This window comes from Coturnix japonica, chromosome 1 (assembly GCF_054131305.1).
Source record: "Coturnix japonica strain WE chromosome 1, WE-NBRP24, whole genome shotgun sequence".
In the NCBI taxonomy this organism is placed as follows: Eukaryota; Metazoa; Chordata; class Aves; order Galliformes; family Phasianidae; genus Coturnix; species Coturnix japonica.
In genome coordinates, this window is record NC_140663.1 from 44,789,370 (window position 1) to 44,806,106 (window position 16,737).

General features: G+C 51.6%; 3 protein-coding genes across 4 annotated transcripts; 1 reads left to right on the forward strand and 2 right to left on the reverse strand.

The window, feature by feature from the left end:
- Window positions 1-111: 111 nt before the first annotated feature.
- On the reverse strand, window positions 112-4,973 carry PHETA2 (PH domain containing endocytic trafficking adaptor 2). The gene is made up of 2 exons (XM_015861343.3): window positions 4,894-4,973; window positions 112-4,637 (listed from the first exon to the last, which is right to left on the reverse strand). Exon 2 carries the CDS (start codon window positions 4,194-4,196, stop codon window positions 3,441-3,443), a length of 756 nt encoding a protein of 251 aa, XP_015716829.2. The 5' UTR covers window positions 4,197-4,637; window positions 4,894-4,973; the 3' UTR covers window positions 112-3,440.
- A 52-nt stretch (window positions 4,974-5,025) lies between these two features.
- Window positions 5,026-8,953, forward strand: NAGA (alpha-N-acetylgalactosaminidase). The gene is made up of 8 exons (XM_015861294.3): window positions 5,026-5,229; window positions 5,342-5,516; window positions 5,600-5,777; window positions 6,028-6,122; window positions 6,743-6,904; window positions 7,129-7,326; window positions 7,422-7,565; window positions 7,928-8,953. Exons 1-8 carry the CDS (start codon window positions 5,069-5,071, stop codon window positions 8,090-8,092), a joined length of 1,278 nt encoding a protein of 425 aa, XP_015716780.2. The 5' UTR covers window positions 5,026-5,068; the 3' UTR covers window positions 8,093-8,953.
- Window positions 8,954-9,541: 588 nt separating this feature from the next.
- WBP2NL (WBP2 N-terminal like) lies at window positions 9,542-16,418 on the reverse strand. Of its 2 annotated transcripts, none has more exons than XM_085516485.1 (8): window positions 16,335-16,418; window positions 14,852-14,960; window positions 14,230-14,365; window positions 13,562-13,654; window positions 12,556-12,798; window positions 12,037-12,159; window positions 11,605-11,681; window positions 9,542-11,108 (listed from the first exon to the last, which is right to left on the reverse strand). In XM_085516485.1, the coding sequence occupies exons 1-8, from the start codon at window positions 16,391-16,393 to the stop codon at window positions 11,061-11,063; spliced, it is 888 nt and encodes a 295-aa protein (XP_085372611.1). In that variant the 5' UTR covers window positions 16,394-16,418; the 3' UTR covers window positions 9,542-11,060. The 2 variants fall into 2 exon arrangements, with proteins under 2 accessions (XP_085372611.1, XP_015716819.2); XM_015861333.2 differs by having other exon boundaries at window positions 12,028-12,159.
- Between the last annotated feature and the right edge of the window lie 319 nt (window positions 16,419-16,737).

Sequence of the window (16,737 nt, forward strand, 5' to 3'; positions counted from 1 at the left end):
GAGCTGAGGGTGGGAGGCGGTGCCACGCAGCCGTGGGCGCGGCTTTCCCGCTCAGCCCTCAGCTCTGTGGTAACGCCCGGCCGCGGGTGTGGGAGTTGTGGTGACAAGGCATTACGAATAGTAAATTGTTTATTCAGCCAGATAGCATAAAATACAAACGGTAACTGAAATGTATCATAACACACACGAGTTCTGCAGGTAAAATAAGGCTTGCGCAAACCTGCCCCTTGGAAAGAACGCGGACTATAGTTAAAATAGAAGCACCTCAAGAGAGGGGCGTTCAGGTGAACTGCCTGTAGTGTTACCTGGAGCCTGTGAAGTGACGCTGGGCCTACACAGGGACCCCGGCGCCCACCAGCACAGGGCTCCTCTCAGCTCCCTGGGCTGAGGCAGCCCCTTCTATTACACAGTGTGGTACCAAGAGGGGGTTGGCCAGCCCAAAACAGCGCCTGGGAGGTGGGTCAGCCTCACCTCTGGGGCCTGACTTCAGAGCAAAGAGAAAGCATCACAGTGGCTGCTGTATGAAGCATAAATGTGCACACAGTGATAGGATGTGGGCCCGAGCTGAAATCCTGAACCCAGAAAGCTGCAAGGATTGCATCCCTGTTTGGTTTGACAGGTTGGGCTCCATTACTGGCAAAGCACAGTGTCAGAACCACAACCTCGCTCCTGCTTCTGGTCTTTAAATTGCTTTAAATTAAAGCACTCCAATTCAAGCATTTGTTTTCTTCCCCATCACTTTAAAGAAAACCCTCCAAAATCCCTTCAGGACTAGAAAAAGAGCAGCCTTGCAGCTTTAAAACACTCCATCTCCTTTTGCTAAGGATCCTTCTGGCCACACATTTTCTATTAAAAATAATAATAATAAGAGAAGGTAGGAAGCTCTTTCTAGCCCCAAAAGAGCAGTCCTTGCCTTGCTATGGGGCTGAGAGGTAGCCCTAAGTGCACCCAGAGCCCCACAGCACTTTTGGATGAGCCCTGCTGGGCTGCACACAGATATTTGGCATGATTCTGCTGTTTTCCTCTCAGTGCTGCAGAATAAAAAGCAGCATGACTCCAAATGCAGTCAGACAGGAAGGAGAGCCCATCTCCTCATTTGCAGGATTTAGGATTTAGCTGGAATATTTGCTAAAGCAAAGCCAGGTGATGTGGATATTGTCTGGTTTGAACGGGGCAGATTGGGCATTAAATATAAGCTCCTTAGGAGTGTTACTGGCACAATCCTGGCTCATTAAAACCAACTATGCTTCTTTAAAAAGTGAAACCGCCTGTATATGAATAATGCTGTTTCAGGTCCGGTTCAGACTGAACTGGCTCTGTTCATCTATTTTCTCCTTCAAGTCTCTCCTGATTCTTGAGTCTCACGTAGGGAGTCCCGGTACATTTTGATTTATTTTGGAAGGTAGATCTTTGCCATCAAACTGTCTTATGCGAGTCTGAAACATCAGGAAGATTCTCTCTGTATTGCATTAAAAAAGAAGAAAGAGGCAATCCACATCTGACCCAGCCCTAAGAACCCACAGTGGGGAGGTAGCACCATTCCTAATGCTGCTGTTAGGAATCCTGACAGCTCCTGATGGGACACAGACCCACAATTGGCCCTCCTGATCCTATTCTCTCATTACTGTTTTCTCTTAGGCAACAACAACAAAACCCTCCCAACCTTTAAGTTCTCTGCTACAGAAAAATGCAAACATGATGTAGAGATTATTGGATTGCACCACTTGTTTGTCGAGGTTACATTCCTACTGCCCAAAGTCAGACCTGACTTGAGGTCTGATTTATGCTAACACACCATGGCTAGGCAGGAAGATTGTCATCTAGAACTACTAGAGAGATCTTCAAAGGCACCAGAAGATAATGGAAGCCATTTGATTTTTGCCCCTGACAACCTCTAGCAGTTATAGCAGAATGTAAGGCTGAGTACATTCAGCTCCAGAAAGGTAAATGGGTACCCATGTCATGCTATGGCACAGCCTGCTGCTTCCCTAGCATCACTCCTTAACAGAACAGGGCAATAAAAACAGGCTTAATGCTGTTAGAGAGGAAACACAAGGCTGTTTTGTGCGTTTTTCTGCTTTGAAAAGCAGCCCTGGCCAAGATGAGGAAAGATATTTATAAACATTCACTAGAGAGGATTCTAGTCCTCGGGCTACTGCACTCAGCACTGCGTAATGTACCATTGGCCTTTGGTTAAGGGCTCTGACTAGCAGGTAACTATATGGGATGTGCTCCTGCAGTCAGCCCCATGATGCTGACAGAGAGCTGGAGGGAAGCCCAGCAGGACAAGATCTGGCTTTGGTAGGAGATTATATGGCTTTTAGAGCAAGGCAAGTACAAACACTGCTGGCACACAGGGCTGGGAAGCCACAGTAACTCACTCCTTTGCCTCTGATGTTCCTAGGGCCAGCTGCTCCACGGGAGCATACTTGATGTCCCTCCTCTCCTCCAACTGCGTGGCTCTACCCAGCTCCCCCACAGTGCCTCAAACACATCATCGTGATCACATCAAAAAGGGCCTCACAGCTCTGCACTCCATCTCCTGCATCTGACCAGCAGCCAGAGCCCTATATGGCACTGTCTGTGCTATGTGCAGAGGCTGATAAATTCACTCTATGAAGGCAGGCAGCCTTTACCGTTCCTCTTTTAACAGGGAAGACTTGAGCCAGAGGAATGCACAGGCTTGGCTGCAGCTAGGTACTCAATGCCTCAAGGAGCCTGTGATCCTTGCCGTTATTCAGATCAAAGCCCAGCTTTCCTCCTGCCCTCCCCATAAGCCTTACTTACAGACACTCCAAGGGACACAGCAGGGACGAGGCATGAGGGCAGCTGAAAGTTAAAAAAAGATGATGTTTGCAAACACAGCTGTGCTGTGGCTCTGTACACTGCCCTGTTCCCCACCCTGCTGCTCAGGGAGCTTTGCAGAGCTCTGGCACTCAACCAGAAGCCCCAGGAAGAGCAGCCTGTGCCGGCAGCACAGTCAGATCAAATGGGAACTCATCATGATGAGCCACGGCTCCTGGGCCAGCCAAAGCCATGGCATCTTTGTCCTCCCAAAGCTCACAAGCAGCTAACCAGGCATCAGGCTGTAGGAGTGCTGTGGCCAGCAGCCCATTGGAGGCATTTCACAAGAGTCAATCTTTTCTGCAGCCAAAGAACAAAGGCAGAAGGGCTTCAGCGCAACGTCACAGACTATAATAAATGCTGACCTGTGCAAACTTCCACACTGAGAAACAAAACCAAAGTGAATGATGAAACACCCAGAGCATCCACCACGTAAGGACAGCAGGGCACTGAGCCCAGCCATACCCACGGAAAGAGGATGATGCCTGTTGGTACACTGAGTCCTAGGGAGCACAAAGGCCCCCCTGCATGGAGGCAGCTGGTGAGGGAAGGGGAAAGCAGCGTGCCTCGCTCAGCTCCGGCTCTGTGTCCCCACCTCATGGATGTACCCTCTTCTGCCTCTCCTGCCACTCCTGCCTCAGCACCGCGATCTCCTGACCGTACCAGTAGTGCAGCTTAGCAAAGCAGGTTGTCTCTGGAGACACCGGGCTCTCCTGCAAGGCAGGGACCGAGGACCCCACGGCTGAGCGTCGGCGTGGAGGCAGGGGTGGGGGTTTTGCGTGCCCTCCGTCGCGGTCAGGGCTGCTGCCCCACGTGGAGTACCCGTTCTCCAGGACGTGCTGTTTCTCCTGGACAGGCGGCAGGGCAGGGTTGGAGAGGTGACGCCTCCTGCCTGAAGAGGACTTCCGCGGTGACTTGCGGCACGCAGCCAAGCTGCTGCAGGCCTCCTCCAGCTGTTTCTCCAGCTCCCGCACCACCAGCCGCATGTAGTCGAAGCTGGCCCGTGACAGCGCCTTCACCCAGGCCTCCATGGCGGCCTGCCCGTCGGCCACCAGCACGTAGGCCTTGGCGCCGGCATCGTCAAAGCGGATGGCAAAGGCAAACTCCTCGGCGGCCTCGCAGAGCTCCACAGTGCAGCCCTCCAGCACCACCAGCCCCACGGGCTCCCGGCTGTCGCGCTCCTCGAAGTAGAAGAGGAGGTTGCCCTTGAGGACAAACCATCGGCGCTGGTAGGAGGTGCCGTGGTGGCCGTGGTGGTGGTGCCGCTCCACACGCTTGCGCAGGAAGCCGGCGTGGTCAGTGGGCGAGTCACAGGTGGCGTAATGGGCCACGCTGCGCTCATTCAGCTTCATGGCCACGGAGCAGCGGTCAGCTCAGTGCTGTGTGCTGTCCATCCAACTGGTACAGCACCTGCGGGGACAACCTCCAGGACACCACTACAACACTGCCTCCTGCAGAGACGCTGCTTTGCTTCTTCCTCTGCCAGTGACCTACTTTGCAGGTTTTTTATGGAGCACATTGAAGAAACAGCAAGCACTCATCTTGCTTTCTCTTCTGTCGTAAAACATGGAGAAGAGGGCATTTGCAGATGCCCTGAGACCTCATTTTGAGCATCCTCTCCACATCCATGCTCAGGACCGTGCAGCCCCACGGGCCATTCCCCAGCACTGCAGCCAGCACTGCCCTAAGCCATGCTGGCTTGGTGGGTCAGACCGCGGCCCCTCCACATCTTCCTTGGGCCGGCTGCTTTCTTGCTTAGTAGCTCCACGGCTCCACTGCACAGAGCTCCATACCTGTTATAAGGGAAGGCAGGGGAGAGTCAGAACGAGAGCAAGGAGCTGCACAAGGACTGTAAGAGCAAAGCACCGCGTGGTTCCCACTACTACGTATTAGCGAGGAGCACAGCACAGGACACTTGCACGGGCTCCAACGCGGAGCCCAGTCCCAGCTCCGGACCTCGCTCAGCCCCTTTCCCGGACCCCTCCCTCCCTCCGCGCCCGCCGCAGGGCTGAGAACACGCGGACACAGCCCCGGCCCCTCCCGTCTCACCTCCGGCCGCTCCTCGCGGCAGCCCTCCCGGCGCCGTGCAGCGCGGCAGCTCCCGGTCCGCCCCGCCGCGCTCGGGGGCCGGGCGGGGGGCGGAGCGGGCGGTCAGGTGATGCGGTGTCACGTGAGCGGCCCGGGGCGGGGAGGGCCGTGTCCGTGGCCCGGAGGCAGCGCGGGGATGGCGGTGCCGGTGGTGCTGGAGGTGCTGGCCGCGCTGTTGGTGCTGCCCGCCCGCGGGCTGGAGAACGGGCTGGCGCGCACCCCGCCCATGGGCTGGCTGTCCTGGGAGCGGTTCCGCTGCAACGTCAACTGCCGGGAGGAGCCCCGACAGTGCATCAGGTAACGGGGAGCGCCGTGTCTGGGTCACTGCGCCGTGACTGCCAGCGCCCCAGCCGGCCCCTGAGGCACTGCGGTGGCTGGGGTTCCACCGGGCACGTCTCCTGTCCCGCAGTGAGATGCTCTTCATGGAGATGGCGGACCGCATAGCAGAGGACGGCTGGCGGGAGCTGGGCTACCAGTACATTAACATCGATGACTGCTGGGCTGCCAAGCAGCGTGATGCTGAGGGCCGGCTGCTGCCTGACCCCGAGAGGTTCCCCCGGGGCATTAAGGCCTTGGCTGACTACGTGAGTGCCCTCCACATCCCTGCCTTGTTGCAATGGACAGAGCTCGGTCCCTGGGATCCCCTCATCCCCATCTCTCCTCACAGGTCCATGCCCGAGGCTTGAAGCTGGGCATTTATGGTGACCTGGGCACGCTCACCTGCGGGGGATACCCGGGCACTACACTGGACCATGTGGTGCAGGATGCACAGACCTTCGCTGAGTGGGGTGTGGACATGCTGAAGCTGGATGGGTGCTACTCATCAGGGAAGGCGCAGGCACAGGGTAACAGCTTTGCGGTTGGCTGACAGTTGTGCACTCACTGCTTGACTCACGAGTAGCCACCCATCTACTGGAAACTTGACTTCTCTTACTCCCTCACACGCCTACTTGTGTGACCTGGTATAGGGAACCTGCTCTGGCAGGGGGGTTGGACTTGATGATCTCTAGAGGTCCCTTCCAACCCCTACAATTCTGTGATCCTGTGATCTCTTCTGTCATCCATCTCCTTCACCAGTTTCCTTCTCTCCCAAAGGCTACCCAGAAATGGCAAGGGCCTTGAATGCTACTGGCCGCCCCATCGTCTACTCCTGCAGCTGGCCGGCCTACCAAGGGGGGCTGCCTCCCAAGGTGAGCACTGTCCCACTTTCTGTTGTCCAGCCTGTGTCCTGCGTCCCTCTTACTGCCCCACTTCTAGTGGGACATGGCCTTCTGCCAGGCATCCTTGACCATACAGGGTTCCCGATACAGCTGGCTGATGGAAGTTTGGAGAAGGCCATGGGACAATGCTCAGTTTGAGTGGCATTGATCCTGACAGCCTGTTCTGCTAAGACTGGTCCTTTCCGGCTTGAATGCTTGAAATTACACTTCTGGTCCTCCCCAGTGGGTGTTTCTCTTTGTGATGCTTTTTGAGAGCTGAGTGCACTGGCTTTTTATCCCCTTGCACTTTCTGAATCTATCCCAAGTTGCTCATGTTCCCTTCTTGCAGCTGATCCTATAGACTCATAGCCTCTGTGGTTGTTTTGCCAGATGTTCTGTCATACTGGGATGAGTCCAGTTGTACTGGGATATGACTCTGTCCTCCTTAATCACAAGACGTTGCCCTCCTCCAGATCCTTCTGGCTTGCAAACACCCTCTAGGTGCTGCACATCCCAACAAGTCCTCATGCCCCTTCTCCCTGCCTCCACCCATGGTGTCCAGTGCCCCCACACGCAGCCTCCATCCCCTCTGACTCTGTGCTCCCCTCTAGGTGAACTACACTCTCCTGGGTGAGATCTGCAACCTGTGGCGGAACTACGATGACATCGAGGACTCATGGGTCAGCGTGCTTTCCATCGTGGACTGGTTCTTCACAAACCAGGATGTGCTGCAGCCGGCAGCTGGCCCTGGCCACTGGAATGACCCAGACATGGTATGGCAGTGCACCTGTAACCCCCAGACTATGCCTGTCCTATAGCACAGGTGTCATTGCCTGAGTGGAAGGGAGTGCTGAATCGAAGGGGCATCAGCAAGTGTTTTTGTGTGTGGGCCAATTTCTTAGTGCCTAGCAGAGGTGGATGTCCTGGCTGTGGGGAAGCAGGACACACAGAAATGCTTTTCACTTTTTTTACAACCTTTGCCTCCTCCCCCCTGCAGCTCATCATTGGAAACTTTGGTCTCAGCTATGAGCAGTCACGCTCCCAAATGGCCTTGTGGACCATCATGGCAGCTCCACTCCTCATGTCCACTGACCTGCGCACTATTTCGCCAAGTGCCAAGGAGATCCTGCAGAACCGCCTGATGATCCAGATAAACCAGGACCCCCTAGGAATCCAGGGGCGCAGGATCATCAAGGTTAGGGGGAGAGCGTATGTGTGTGGGAGGATGTATGCAGAACATGAAGAGTGCTGTGGGCATTAGGCTGTCTCACCTGTCTGTCCTCACCATAGGAGAAATCCCACATTGAGGTGTTCCTGCGCCCGCTGTCACAGGGCGCCAGCGCCCTGGTCTTCTTCAGCCGGAGGACAGACATGCCCTTCCGCTACACCACCAGTCTGGTCAAGCTTGACTTCCCCAAGGGAGCTGCATATGAGGTGAGCCCTGAGGGCATCCTGTGCCTGCACCCCTCCTTCCAGCTCCCCACTGCTGCCACCACTGCATTTTGGGAAGGTTGTGCCAGGGAAGTTCAGGTTGGATACAATCAACAATTTCTAATCCAGAAGAGTGGTGCTGTGCTGGAACAGGCTGCTCAGGAAGGTGATGGAGTCACCATCCCTGAAGGCATTCAGAGTTGTGTATGTGGCACTGAGAGACATGGTTAGTGGGCATGGCGTGATGGGTTGGTGGTTGGATCTCAGCAGTCTATTCCAACCTCAATGATTCTATGACCTGACCGTGGCAAAACCTCAAGGTGTATGTCTGTGCCATTCTAACAGCTTCCTGTTGTCTCTTCCAGGTGCAAGATGTGTACAGTGGGGAGATCATCAGTGACCTGAAGACACAAGACAACTTCACAGTGATCATCAACCCCTCAGGGGTGGTGATGTGGTACCTGCATCCCAAAGCACTGCTCATCCAGCAGCAAGCCCCTGGGGGGGCGTCCCGCCTGCCCCTTCTGTGAGGCCCACGGCCATCGGGAGCCCCAGGATACATCTCACCACCGCTCAAGTGCCTTCTTCTGGCGTGGATGGAGGAGGACATGCAGCTTGCACACCTGGCACCCCCTGATGATTTCTACTCATTCCATGTGAAGCAGGACTTCTTGTTACTCCCTCCCGCGGGCATTCAAAGCACTCTGAGGTCCTCCTACAGAAGAGGAGTATCCCCAGAGACCGTCCTTCAGGACCACACATGGTTGCCTTTTTTCCTTTGCTTGGCTTAGGACAAAGGGCTGCCCACAGGGCTGCACTCCTCTGCCCAGGCACCATCCCCACACACAATCCCAGTAGCTTCACTATGGTGTTAGCATGAAAAGTTGCAGAGCTGTAGTGCATTGTGCACAGGTGGTGTCTGGAAGGTGCTGATGCTTATTTTTGGTGGTCTTAAGCTGGGAGATGCTCATGGGTGCTGGCCAAGTTGCATCTCAGTCTTGTGAGGCTGAACCCTCCAGCATTTCTCAGGGAAAGGCTCCTCCTTTAAAGGCAGCCTGCACAAATAGAATGGGCTCAGGTGGGCTGTGGCCTCCCCTGACCACCTGAGGAGGGGTGCAACCCTCACCAAAATCACCCCTTGCAAGGACAGGGCAGCCCAGGGAGACCCACACAAGGTGAAACCTCAAAGCAGGAACTCACCTTACTTTAAATTACTGAGAAAATGAACTTCCTCTTTCTATTCAGATAAAGACTAGAAGCCCACTCCCCTTCTTAAAGGGCCACATGGCTAATTCCTGCCCCTTGCAGAGACTTTATGGTGCAGTAGCAAGATGCTGAATGCGATGCTTTGTAGTGCTAGAAAGAAATGAATAAATGATGTGTCTGTTTCACATCTGTGCAGGAGCTGACTTTGTTTTTGTGATTTTGGCAATGTAACTGAAATAAAAGGGAAGCAGGGTGCTGGCTGTTTCAGATTTACGCATTTAATCAAAAGGGGATTTTAGGGCGAATTCCTCAGAACTAAACAAACTACACTGAAATACAAGTATTGGCTTCCTGTTGGACCGGGTTTGCAGTGAGTAGGAAGGAGCTTCCTAGTAGTTACATTGTGCTCAGGTACTGGCTTTCCTCCGCACAAGGAGAAACTCATGTGTCACAGTCCACCACCAGCTACCATTTTCCTATGTATTTATCCTGTATTAGAGGAAACTGCAGCAGCGCGGTGCCTGCCCTAGGACACCATTATGTACCAGTTCTGGACAAGAACAATGCCATGTGTCAGCCTTGTCCCATCCAAAGATGAGCTGAAACCAATGTTTCTGTCCCACTGAATTACTTGGCTCCAGCTTCAGTGTAGCTGTAAACATTGGAGCAACCTGAGAACAGCCACAGCAATCCCTATTTGTTACAGCTTCCTGGGCACTAGGCGGAATCAATGACAGTCAACACAATGCACACACACAACAGGAAACAGGCAGTTACAGGTATCAACTCTTCTGTATTAAAGTGCAATTCGGAAGTTACAAACTTGTTAAAATACAGAGTCATCTGAACACCTCTAACTCAAGTTTCAGAGGTGTTTTTAAAGGAAATTCACCTTCCTCCCCATACAGGACTGCTTTAAAAATTGAAAGATTTAAGTCACACGAGCCTGACTTACAGGAAGGTCCTGACACACGCACAGGTTAAAAGGAAAAAGAGCCCTTCCCCTTCACTGTGAAAGTAGAAAGGCTGTGAAAAGAAGTACAATTAACCCATATATAAAGGATCACACAGGTCTCCACCAGACTAGAGGGGCTCTTGGCAGAGCAGGTTTAATGGCACTATGTCCTAGAGAGGAAGAAAAGGCTGCAGCTGAGCAGCCACAGCCCTTGCAAGGGACCCACACGTTAGTAACACCACACCTGAGCACTGCAGCCGTGAGCAACCAAACTCCACTTCTGCAGCACCTACCCTTGCTGCTCAGGTGTAGGCACATGCACCCTGGCTGCAGTGGCCCAAGGAAGAGACTTCTTCCTCATTGTGCACAATGAGTGGCACAAGCTTCCTCAGCAGAGGGAGCCAGTGTTGTGAGATCTGTCTCCTGACAAGGCCAGTGCCAAGTTATCTTCGTAATGTAACACATTTTGCTCTGAGGCAGCAGGTTCCTGCTCAGTTAGACTCCATTGTGCAAGAACAGCTACATGACACAGGATTATTGCACAGATAACGGACTTGCTTCCAGGAGTGAAAGGAATACCAGTTTGCACACCTGTAGAGCTCAACTTGCAGCTCTGCAGCACATCACTGCTGTTCTATTCAAGGTCTACACAGGCAGACTGATTTTATGGGGTCACTCCTCTGGCTATCAAGAGTGCAGTAGGATTGTCCCTTCCAGACCTAGTGCTGAGCTGGGGTCCATCTCCAGTTCACACCTCCAAATGCTTCAGCGTCTCTCAGGATGCATTTCCCAAGTGTCTCACCCCAGGACTGTTAGCCCACGACAGGACAAGAAACAACACAGGATTTCCAGAGTCCCATCTTATGCTGAGCTGTGCTGCAGTTTAAGGAAACTTTTTTTTTTTTTTTAATACCTTTTCAGTTTTTGCAAAGAAACTTCATAGCTTTCTCTATTTTCTTCTTTGATGGTGCTTCAGAAGAGGTTACAAGTTTGGCATTCCAAGTAGTTTTACTCGAAGATGCCACAGCTTTCGTGTTTTACTCAAGGATTAGTGATGTGATCTACTGGTTTAAGAAGTCCATCTCTCTCCTCAAGCCAAAGGCAGAGCAAAAGGTTAGTGCTTCGACCCCATGAGATAAAGCAAAGGAGCAGGAAAGTGCTATTGTTCTGCCTTGTATTGCCAGTGACTTAACGTTAAGGAGGGCAGGTGCCCGGTGCTATGCACATTGTATCTACACAGAGAAACACAGAGATATGTTAACCCAACGGGTAGTGACAGCCAAGTCGTCTTCCAGGGGAGAGAGAGAGTGTGGGAGGCTGGCTGCAATTTCCGTCTGTTAGTTGTTCTTCTTGTCTTCAGGAGGTGCATAAGGAGGTGGCTGATCCTGGAAGGAGATAAGACTAGTCAGCAGCCCTGCCTGCTTAGTGAAGAGCTCTTCCCAGAAATTCTCAGGCTTGGCTTACAAGCAGTTACTGCCAGAGCTGAATGCTGTTTTTTAAGCTGTTATTGTACCGCATCATCCCTCTCCAGCATCAGTTCATGCTCCAGGATATATGCTACCTGCCATATAATTGCCATTGAACATCTCCTCGAAAATAGATAACAAAAGCTCTGTTTTAAATCCGTATCTTCACTACCAGAGCTTCATGCATGTAAGAATAAGACGAGTACTGAGCTGCCGCTGCTGGATGAATCTCCTCCTTTCTAGATCAAGGATTTAACAAACTTTCTTCATGGCACTGTCATCCACACCTCCCCCCAGGAAAGTGTGTATTTTCTGTGCTTTTTCAAAACTAAGGTGCTCTAAAATTTACTAGGAAAGCAAACTTCTGTCTCTCTAAGCAAAGGAAAAGCAGACACACATGGAGCACAGCACTTACCATGGGCATGTACACATTGTGTGGGTTAGCAGGGTTATAATACGCACTGGAAGTGGCTTCCATGGCTTTACTGTTCCCTAGAAAGGAAAGAGAAGGAGCAAGCATAAGGCATGCCCATTACTTACACAGCCACCCCACCCCTGAACCTCCGGCCCAGCCACAGCACTTCTGAAGAGTCAACAAATGTCCCAAGAGACAGAAGCTACCACAGCAAGTTTGTCTTGAATTCATAGCACTTCAGGAAGCCTGCAAACCAGCTAAAGATGACTACAAGCTGTATAACACAGAGCTGACTGCCTACCAAGACCCATAATCTCAAATAACAGATCAAGGTAACAGCTCCTGCAACAGCAGCAGCTGTGTGTGCCTAGTGTCACCCACTGCCCCAACCCCTGAGCAGCCTTTTGTATCAGACCTATTTACCTGGCATACCCGAATCCACCCAAGGTGTGGAAGTTGATGGGGCTGAGGGTCCCGCAGGAGATGGCCCAGAGTAGGGGGGAGGAGGTGGTATCCCATTAGTGGAGTTCATGTTGGGCAGCGGTGGGTAAATACCTAAAAAAAAAGATGACACCAGACCGATACTTTGGACTATGGTGACCAATGAGCTCCAAAGAGACAGCAAGCTCCCAGGCCCAGAGGGAAGATCAGTGAGAGAAGCTCAGTGGAGATGCAGGCAGCTGCAGTTTTACATCTTGCTAATGCCTGCCAGGCCAGCAGGCAACAACTCTCTGTCAAGAAGCAGCACAATTTACATACTGCATTTCTACCTCCCACCCGCTATTCAGCCACAACTACAGAGATATACAGGTGTAACCAAGACCATGACAGACTTTGCAAGGAGAAGGACCCTCGATAGACATAAAACTACAATAACCCACATCACAGCATCAACATTTTTACAACTAATACTTAACAAACCAACTGCACATCATCACACCACTTCCATACCTGGATTTGGGGCGTATGGATACCCCATGGGCTGGGGAGCAGGTCCATAGGCATTCATTGGAGGTGGTGCATAAGGGTAAGGACCATTTGGAGGTGGTGGAGGAGGAGCATAGCCCCCTGGAGCAGGTGCATAGCCCCCAGGAACAGGTGCATAGCCGCCTGGAGCAGGTGGGACAGGTGCATAGCCTCCAGGTATAGGTGTGTATCCATAGACAGGGGGCTGGAGAGGAACTCCGCTGGAAGCTGAACAGCACATATTTATTAAGTCAGACATCTTTTTGCTGTAACTGAACATATGGAACTAAAGCAAAATAGTGCCATTTATATGGACCGATTTTCCATCCCCTAAATTCTAGAGATGCCCACTCTATGCAGTCGCAACAAAGGACTGCGCTTAAAAAGGATTCACCTGTACTTTCCTTGCTGTAAATTCACATGGTACTAAAGGAAGCCAGCTGCAAAAAAGCTATCAAGTGACAGCTCAAACACATGGCTCTCACAGCTAGAATAAAGGACTGTTTTAACTAAGTACCAATAGTGTTTTTTAATGTTCTTATCAGAATAGATTGTAGATCTATTTCCTTTCAGAAGTCTTACACATGAATGTTTCTTTCTTTTTCCTTCCTGCAAAAGTGGACATGTTAAATCCCCCCCATCTCACTCCGCTATTAGAGAACTGGGTTGAGGGAAAGTACAGGGAACAGTTTTTCCACCATCACATGTTTCAATTTGTTTTCCCCGCCAAGGAGAAATCAGGCTCCATAGAAAAAGGAAAGCCACCTCAGCAGCCAAACTCCAGGATGTTCTGATTGCATAAAGCATTCAGTCAAAAGGAAGAAAAAAGATTGGAAAGAAAAACAAAAGTCCCCTGTAAAACAAACAAACCATTGATGTGTAAACACTCCCCTCCTCCCCCTCATACACACCCTCCAGGAACTTGAAGAGCACTTCTCCCTAACAAGCTCAATCAATCATAGGGGAACTGCAGGCCCTGAAGATCTCTTACCACTAGAGGCAGCTTTGAACATCAGCTGTCCAAACTCAATGGCTCCTCCACTGTTGAAAGTCAGTTTAAACGTTCCCTGCCCTTCCCAGCCACCTAGGGGTGAGAATTAGAATTGAAACAGATTATTGACGACCTCAGTAGCAGTCAAGACAGCAAAACAGATAATGTTCAACTTATTTTTATTCTTCCTCATTTTAGAATTATTTTAAAACCACTGTCTTAAAGATTTCAGCCTGAGAAAGCGGGCTTATGGCAATCCAGACAACCCAGTCACAAAGCATTGTTCAGAACAGGAATCCATAGCATGGGCCAGACGCCATCACAATACATATAAACTAATTCCAAGGCTGAAGACAGAACAAATTTGAACCAGAAGCCTTGGTCTGAATATCTGCCTTGCCTTCTGCAGCTCCCCATGTCTAATCATGACTGTGACTTTAAGTCTCAACACGGTTACATCATCAAATAGGGAAGAAAGCAACATTGGTGACACACAGCAGCATTCCAGATGCATGTAAACGCATCCAGGCTGCTAAGTTACATTAGCATAGACGTGAACTGTGCTGCTGTAGCTGCACCATCCACCTGCCCTGTGTACGGAGCACATTCATCAGAAAAGGACTGATGACACCTGGGAAGAGTTCAGCCTATGAAGCACAAGCACATACCTCCCGCCTCAGCCTGAATCTGCCCTTTGATGTAATTAGCAGAGAAAACAGGCTGCTCAATCGAGCATCCTTTCACCAAATAAAATGGCATCATAAAAGACTGCATAGGATCCTTGCCCTTTGACACGAAGATCATCTGCAAGACAGGAAGGAACACTCTGGAATTAGTCAACAAAGTGTGGCTATGGAGTTCTAGTAGCAGCAGCATCCAAAAAAAAAGATAGTTTAACCCCTAAGACCAGAATGTATTGTGTTGTGTCACAGCATTCATGCAATGGGATGCAAACAGATCCAATGGCACGACTTACTCACACGAACAATGCAGGTTCCAAACCAGCTTACTGCAAGGGCACACACAGACATTTAGTTCTATTATTCTCATTTTTAAGAATAAGTTACAACAGTTTTCCAATAAACTAATTACCTATGGATACAATACATTAAATCACAACATGGTGACTGGGACAGACTGTCCTATTTCCACCAGGCTTTCTCCTACCTAGGACTTGCAGTGGTTCCAATCGTAACAAAAAATCACTTCTCCTCCCTCCAGCTGTGTTTGCTGTCTAAAGCCTATGAGACCCCCTGGAGAAAGGGGTAGTATTGTTGGCATCAGACTTACCCTGTATGGGGTGAGATACAGCATTCCCTTCTTGGTGCCTTTGAAGGCTTCAGGCTTGCCTGTCACGTCACTGAAGGAGAGCTCCACATCTTTACACTGCTTGAGAACGCTACAGGAGGAAATGAGACCAATTGGAGACAACCTCAGCTCTAATGCACACACAGCTGTCACATGAATCCTAAACATTACCCCAACATACTCAATTCTGACACAGGGTCTACAGCTTTTCTTTTGGATACACAAGGTTAACTCATGCAGAGTGGAAGAATTCATCCTCTCACCTTTGACAAGGGAAACTTTACAAAGGGAAAGTTTAAATAACAGGAAGAAAAGCTGCCTCCAGAACAGGCTAAAGGAATTGCTCTCTTTGCATGTCAGTAGCCCAAGTCTAAGCCTGGCAGGGCACAGAACAGGATGAGATTTCTGATACCCTCTTCTGAAGTCAAGGTATGACCTCAGAGAAAACCCTTCTCCATGTCCACATCCGGGACCGGACACCAAAGGGGAAAACAAAACTACTTGAATGCCACACCCACTGTGTAAGCTGAGGAAGTTGCTTCACAGTGTCCTCGCTGCTGACCCTCCTTCATGTGATTTAAGCAACTATTTGTGACATGGAGTGCTGTGCTAGGTAAAAAAACTAGCTTTAATAGGAGGGGAAAAAGTGCTGTCCAAAAGACTGCAGGAACTTTAGCTAGATGCATATCTTCACATTGCCTGGGAGTGACAGACACAGCAGAGATCTTCCTACTTCCAAGTTACAAAGGAGGAATATTCTCCCAAAATAAGCAAATGTATCTCCTCATCACTCAGAACCTTATCCTGAACCATTTAATGAAGCAGAATTTCAGGTTTGTTTGCTTCAGTGGAAAGAATTCATGTGGTCACTTAATGCTTACTTCTGCCCAAGCACTCACGTAAACAAATAGCAAGGCTGCCACCGGGGCGTGATGATGCTGCCGAGCTGGTCTGCACCCACTTGTGGCTGTCACAAGGCTGGACAGTGCCTTGGAGAACAGCTCGGGCTCAGAGACTCGAGCTCCACACGGTCACTTGCTGGACCACCCAAGAATCAGACCACATGTCTGAGAGCACTGACCAGAAGCCCCTTGTACTCTGGCAGCTCGGGGCTGGGCCCACCGCCCTGTGGTGCAGCCCCTGCCCCTCACCCCCTGGCACAGCTCCATGCCGTTCCCTCGGGCCCTGTCGCTGTCACACAGAGCAGAGCTCGGCGCTGCCCCTCCGCTCCCTGTGAGGAGCTGCAGCCGCCATCAGGCCTCCATCAGCTCCTCTGCTCTGTGCTGCGCCATCCAGGGCTGCTCAGCCACTCTCCACACGCCTCGCAGTGCAGGCCCTTCGCCACCTTCACAGCCCCCACCTACGCCAAGGCGAGGCCCCAGCGTCCCCAGAGCAGCCCAGCAACAACCCGAGCCCTTCCCCGCCCTCAGTCCCGGCGCGGGGCTCCCCGCGGGGCCGCCGGTACCTCTCGGCGTTGGGGACGACGACACCGCCTTCATTCGAGTGGTGCCTATTGAGCGCCATGGCTTCCGCCGCCCGACCCCCGTGTGACGCCACATCCGGGTGTCGCTTCCTCCGCGTTGCTGTGTGCCGTCACGCCCGGCCGCCGTGGGCGGTGCGGTTCGGTTTTGGGGGCACGGTTCCAGCAATCAGCTCCTTGTGGGGTTTTTCGTGTGTTTTTATGCTTTTTTCGTGTTTTTTTCTCCTTCTGCAGAGCGGGCCCCTCGTCACGGAGCACACGGGCCACTGTAGGCTCTGAATAGGCCAGACTTGTAGGCCTTCGTGCAGCCATCTCCCCACACCCTGTGCTGCCCCACGCAGGGAGGTTGTGTGTGTGCAGGGTTTGCGGTGGCACTGAAGGACACCAG